This window comes from Cynoglossus semilaevis, chromosome W (genome assembly GCF_000523025.1).
Source record: "Cynoglossus semilaevis isolate Cse_v1.0 chromosome W, Cse_v1.0, whole genome shotgun sequence".
In the NCBI taxonomy this organism is placed as follows: domain Eukaryota; kingdom Metazoa; phylum Chordata; class Actinopteri; order Pleuronectiformes; family Cynoglossidae; genus Cynoglossus; species Cynoglossus semilaevis.
The window spans coordinates 4,972,045-4,978,811 of NC_024327.1; the positions used below are offsets into that span (position 1 = coordinate 4,972,045).

General features: G+C 39.8%; 1 protein-coding gene across 1 annotated transcript in view; it reads right to left on the bottom strand.

Annotated features, from left to right (window-relative positions):
* The window catches only part of LOC103397009 (electrogenic sodium bicarbonate cotransporter 1-like), a 21,880-nt gene extending 15,362 nt beyond the window's left edge, over positions 1–6,518 (bottom strand). Inside the window, 4 exon segments of the mRNA XM_025052927.1 lie at positions 266–305; positions 588–619; positions 2,801–2,974; positions 6,356–6,518. Of these exon segments, the coding sequence (XP_024908695.1) occupies positions 266–305; positions 588–619; positions 2,801–2,974; positions 6,356–6,518 (409 nt within the window).
* Between the last annotated feature and the right edge of the window lie 249 nt (positions 6,519–6,767).

Consider the following 6,767-nt stretch of genomic DNA (forward strand, 5'->3'; position numbering starts at 1 on the left):
AAAGATTAGTTTGCAGAGTAATTAGATCGTAGTGAAAGATTAGTTCACATCTAATTACTCTGCAAACTAATCTTTCACTGTGAACTAATCATTCATTGCAAACGAATCATTCTCTGTGAACTAATCTTTCGCTGTGAACTTATCTTTCGCCGTGAATTAATCATTCTCTGTGAACTAATCTTTCGCCGTGAACTAATCTTTTGCTGTGAACTAATCTTTTGTTGTGAACAAATCATTCTCTGTGAAGTAATCTTTCGCCGTGAACTATTCTTTTGGTGTGAACAAATCTTTCGCCGTGAACTAATCTTTCGCCGTGAACTAATCATTTGCTGTGAACGAATCTTTCGCCTCGTTCTCGCAGATTCGTTTCATTTGTCACGTGAAAGAGCTCAAGTCTTTTTTGCTCTCATTCATCTTCACATTGTGGTGTGTTTTTATATTTCTTAGCTTTTCACATGGTTTTAAATACTTATGGTATTTTGTGTACATTGTAGACTTTGTAGAAGCCAGATGAGAGGCTGTAAGATTACTAGGTGGGAGATAAACTGTCTCCCCTCACACACACGCACACATGCACAAAAGTGTACCTCCACAAGCAACCATCTTTGTTTTCCAAAATCTGTTTAATAACAGTTTATGTGAAGAAATTAATGTGTTCCACACATTCAGTTGATACTCAGTGATTTTCCTTGATTACCGTAAGCAATAAAACAAAGCTTTTAATACCAACGTTCTACCCAATACAGACAGCACTGCATTGTAAGTCCAGGGTCGGAGCGGCCATTTCTAAGGTTCATACAGAAAACCTGCCTTAAACGTGTTCCTACATAACCTAACCATAGAATATTTGAATACAATTCATATTGGGGGGGACAGTGGTGACTTGGTGGTTAAGGAAGCGGACTTGGGTCCGGAAGGTTTTAGGTTCACAATGACAAATAATTCACTTTATTTCTTTCTTCTTATAAGTTAAAGAAATGTTACCAGTCATAAAAACAACGCATTAAACAACATTTTTCTTAGTTTCCTTATTTCTGGCACGTCTGTAACACTGATGCACACTCCAGTCCATTAGATGGCAGTAAAGCTGTTAATTTGTTTGCCAGCTTCGAAGAAAATACGTTGAGTGACAATAAATAATAAACTAATAATAAAAGTGAACAGATTAAGCCCGCGGGCCACCAGTTAATAATCACTGCCATAAGCTTTAGCAGGTGGATTTTGAAGTTTGATTTTGGTATGAACACATCATTGAAACACAAACAACTAATTTAAAATTTTATAACCAGACAGACAGCAATGACTGCACACTGTAGTGAAGCAGAGGGAACATTCTTATGGATGTGCTGAGCACAGCTGTGCAGTGGGAGAATGAATGAATGTTCTCAGCAGCTCGGAGTGGAACGAGCTGAAATGATCCACAACGCTCACGTTTTGCCTAATTTGGTTTTAAACAATTTATTTTAAAAAAAATATTTTACATTTAGTTTATGATATAAACATATTTGTTTTTTAGTTCTTCACTTCAATTTTGTAACACAGGTGAAAACTGCCCTACACTGTGGATCATAAAAGTTGTGTTTACTCAAAATTCTTCCAAAAAAACATCTCTTAGCCTTGGTCATTTGTAAATCCTGAAACCAAGCACAGTTTGGTGTCAATGCAACACTGTCCCATTGGAGTCGTTGCTAAGAGAAAAGGTGGGAGAGTGGGTAGGTAGGGCTGAGACTCAGGACCAAGTGAAAGCAAAGAGGGGTGAGAGCAGGCACAAAAAGAGGGTCTAGAAATGAAAATCCCATTGTTCAAACACCATTTCAGAGCTGTGTGTGCTCTGGCCAAGAGCTACGGGCACACAAAGAAGACTTTGTCCCAGCAGCAGAGGCTCATGGGATAGGGGACAGAGGAAGAATACCCGCTGCCCAGTAGAGAACCTTGGTGTGACTGCCACTGAAGGCCTGTTTAGTCCCTCTCTAGACATCCATCCTACACAAATACCTCCCATCCCCTCTGACCTTTCTGAATATAATCTGCACAGTAAACACTGACATGGGATGGAGTGGCACTCTTATTGTTTATGAATGTACACGTGGGGTAAATGTAACCCAGTGTCACCTCATTTAAAGTCAGGAAAGACTGGGACTCAGGAACTGTTTGTTTTTATTTTTTGTGACTCTGCGCACGACCAGCACACAGGCAGCAGTCAGGATTTAGTTGAATGCAGAGCAACACTGAGGGTGAATGATATTCCGTTAGTTACTATCTGATAAAAATGCAATGAAATATTAACTACAACATAATTTATCTAATTCACCCTCCTGTTTTTATTTTTCCAACAGACACAGAGCTTTAACAGAGCATTTGAACAATAATAAAATATGAATTAGTCAGTGTAAATTTGTGTATTTTGTAACTGATACTGTCATAAAAGTCTTTCTATGATTTTTTTAATTACATCCCTAAGGATTTAATTTAACCCGCTATTGAACTTTACTTACTCTGGAGTGAGCAGAGTTTGGCAGAATACAGCAGCTGTACTTTAAGGCACATCTCACGTCACAGCCACACCAAGAACATGGTTTCACGCCGACCAACAATTACTTGGCTGCGTCAAAACCGGGTGATCGCTCAGCAAACATCAAAGTCTACTTTTCCAACATCCATAGGACACGAGTACTGTGGGGTCTTCTACCCTGAGAGGTGAAACTTCTTCAAGAAACCTACTCCGTTCAGTTGCCCTCGATGTAACTATTTTTGGATGATATGATCATTGTTGATATAAAGTCAGACATAAAGAACTTACTGAGAGGTTTGAGAATGCTGGTGCTGGCCTCATCTGCGTTTTCTGTGTCCGACTTGTCAGAGGTGCTCTCTGTGAACCTCTCCTTTTTGTCCTTGTGACCTGTTCTTCGATGTTGACGCCTCCGACGTCGATAGCTTTTTGGCACACGCACGCCGATGTAAATGGTGTGGTGACCTGTATAACAAAAAAGAGCAGATGAGCTTCACATCACTGACAGCAGAGCTCTTAACTCTTTGATTTACCTCAATACCTTCAACTACTACGAATGAATCCATTGCATACTTCATGAATGTGCATAGAAACAGACAGTCACAATTGGCTTTTAATTTTACTTACCTTGAATCAGCGTATTTTAAAACTACAGTTCGTAAAGTATGATGTATAGAGATGAGTAAAATTCTATATTTCCTATCAGTTGTTATAGTTGCCCCGAAAATGATACAAAAACAGTTACAACATTTATCCCATCATCTGAGTTTCTCACATGGCACAGAACTGATCCAAGACGGTGTAACAGAGGAGGGCTAGAGGTTTCTGTACACTGACAAAACATATTATATTACATACATACAAATACATACAAATATTTGAACAGATAGAGTAGCATGTAGCAGTGAAGACGCCACGACTACCTGCATGTCTGCATCCTTACTCATGCTGGAACCATACCAACAAAGCGATGTGTGGTTTTACATGTAGTCGTTTGTTTGAGGGTTAAACAACGAGACCAAACTTTGCTCTAATGACACAGACTTCACGCCAGCATCCAACATATGCTGGTGATTTGTCTGGTGCTTAGGTTGATTCAGCACATTTAAGATAGGCGACCAAAACGATCCACAATGTGCCTGCCTTTTACCAAGAGCCAGCTGGGATGAAGGCCAGTTCCCCTGAATCCTATGAAGGTCACAGGGATAACTACAGCCCGCCCTGACTGACATCAGCGAGGGCCACATATGGAGACGCAAAACCGCTCACAGTCCCATTCACACCTATGGTCGGTTTAGCGTGAACCACCTGTGTGTGTACTGTAGTAGCCAGGGTGATCAACACACAGAAAACATGCAAACTCCGTTTAACAAAATAAATGACCAGATGTCTGCAACCTGTGACTCCTGAGCTACGTACATGTGACTCTTCAGCCTCTTTTCATTGGCTCCATGCAGGATTATATTATATTTAATATTTGTATGACTACAGTATTTAAAACATAATACACTACACTGTCCACCTTATTTAAACAGCTGAAATGTTTTTGTGGCCTTAGTTTTATCGGAGCAGGCCGAGAACCACTGAGCCAGGCACAATAGCAGTTATTATTCACTTGTACCACAATGGCTTTTGGATGGATTTTTTCAGTGTGACTGGCATCAGATAGGAGGGAGATCCAAACAGATCTGAAAGACAATGGCTTTTAAAACAAAATAATGTGTAATGTGTGAATTTACAGTGTGCTGTCTGACACCATCTGACACCTGAATCCAACTGTTTACGTGATTTTAGCTGGAGGATTTTTCTTTTTAATTTTGACCAATCAATTTATTTTTAGACCCCAGTTTTTTCAAATTGCTTGTTTCAGTTAATGTCTGTGTTTCAACCTCCATATATGGATTATGCAGATAATACATGGATGGATGGATGGTGGGTGGATATTTACCATAGTAAGACACATATCTATGTTATTTTGAAGCTATCACCTGTATTATGATTATATATAGTACAATGAACGACAGGTCCGATAATTGACCAGGTGTTTTTTTCAGTGTCAGCTCCCCTTTCAGGAAAGACAGATTAAAACGTGAGGAGGAATGAAAAACACAATGGAAAAATATTAAGGAGGAAATATTAAATAGTAGGACTATCACTAATTAATACACACACACCAGCATCACCGGGCACTCCTCATTCAGCTTTTGCTTCAACAAGTCTGCCACCTGTTTTTCATGTTTATGCAATAACATGAAAACACAAAATCTACTCTGAAAAAAACGATGAATTTAAAAAATGTTAAACAGTAGCTAGTTAGTTTCAGGTTTTTCTTTCCTAAAACATCACGTTATCTAGGTAAATTACACTCCAGCATCAGTGGTGCAAATTTATCTGAATGTCAACAACAACAAAAAAAGCTGGAGCAGCACCAACTTTATGGCAATGAAACTTTAAACTCTCTGCAGCTCCACTAAAGAATAAGATGTAGGAGACAGATAGCTGGAGCAACAATAGAGAAGTCTGTAGACTAAGATGGACAGAAAGAGATTAAGATCACGGTGCCATCCCAGGTGACAAATGAGCAGTAAAGCAGACCTGGGCAAAGGAAGATTTGCACGCTGCCAAAGCTTTGTTAAAGGACTTCCTCTTGGTGCTGCTTAAAACACTCTCAATAAAATCAGATGCTTCTATTTGTTGGGAAGTTTGTTTCCCTCGCAGGATTTCTAAGGAGATGCATCGCCACCACAAGTTACCACAGTAACTTCTGCACTGGGGCAAGCCCAGTGGGAAGAATGGCAACACACCATGCTACACTATTAGCATGCTAATACTACACAGGCTGAAGTTTTATTGACTAATTAAGAAAGTGAATTGGGAGGGGTATTTGTTGTTAGTTGTTTTTAAAGATGTGGACAGTACAGAGGGAGACACATCTGGAAGACTGGGACACATGCAGAGACGGTTGACATGTTAGTTACACTGAGGGAGTTTAACAGGGCAGAGTTCAAAGTGAAGTCACACCTGACAAAATGTTGACTATCAGCATGAAGGACACTGCAGAGAAAATTATTTTCTGCTGACTCTGAGTCTTAAAGGGTCGTGCTGCATAATCCTAACTCGTAATAACTCATAATCTAATAAAAAATCTGACATTATAGCGAGATGCCATATTGAGTGCTATAAAATCATTGTAGCACTCACATCGGGTGGGCAGGGGGCAGTATGTGGTTTTAGTGAAACCATATACCTAATGGTGCCCCCCATGTGGCGAACACTCACACTTTGAATGTCCCTATTTTAGTTTATATAAGGGACTCAATTATTGTTGTGAATTATTTATATTTTCTGTCTGTCCCATAGAGGATGAGTTTCTTCATTCAAGTGTTTAAAATCAGTTTCAGAGCAGGTTTGATATGGGGCAGAGCTGGACAATACTCTCTACAAAAAGGGGGTGCTAAAGAAACGTTTGATCCAGTAGTCTTAGTGTTGGATAGCAGCAGAATGTAAGATTGCTCGCTTTATTAGCTGCACTTTGTATATGAAAAACAACAGAATGTTACAGAAAAATAATTATTTGTCTGCCGAGTCTGCAGGTCTTTGTGGAGATTAGTGAGGTAAACACAGGATCACAAATGTTGTGTTCCACAGCTCTCTCGTTCAAGGTCATTAAATAGGAATGTATTTATGTGCCGTACAAGGAAAGTATTTTTATTGACAATGTATAGAAGAAGAAGAAGTCATTGCTATATTATTATATTTTTAAAGCTGGATCTGATTAGAGTCAAGAAGATGAAAACTTACCCTCGACTTCCTCCTTGTCACACTTGTGCTACAGTAAGGACGCACCGCGGTCCAGCACCGCCTCGTCCTCCATCCTGTAGTAGTAAAAGAGGAAAAAAGACTGCTCACACTTTTCCTCCAGCAACAGTGTAGATCCATACCGCTTTGGTTCGTTCACCTGCAGTAACTTCTGACTGGGATTCAGTCTTGTGCTGCTGGTGCCACTCATCTCCTTCCAAGACAATTCATTGAAACACAACTTGCGATGCTATCCAAACATCTGAAGCTAATAAATGCCCAATCTCTACATGTGATGATGTCGACCTCAAGGAGGGCAGAGTGTGTGGCCAATGACTACAATGTTGAGGATTTAATCAGTTAGAGAAGGCTGAGAAGGTGAACAGGAAGTCTCTTCAGGTTGCGTAGGTGTCAGAGTGGCTGGAGCTGGTCAGGCACCAAATATATACTGTAAATATAT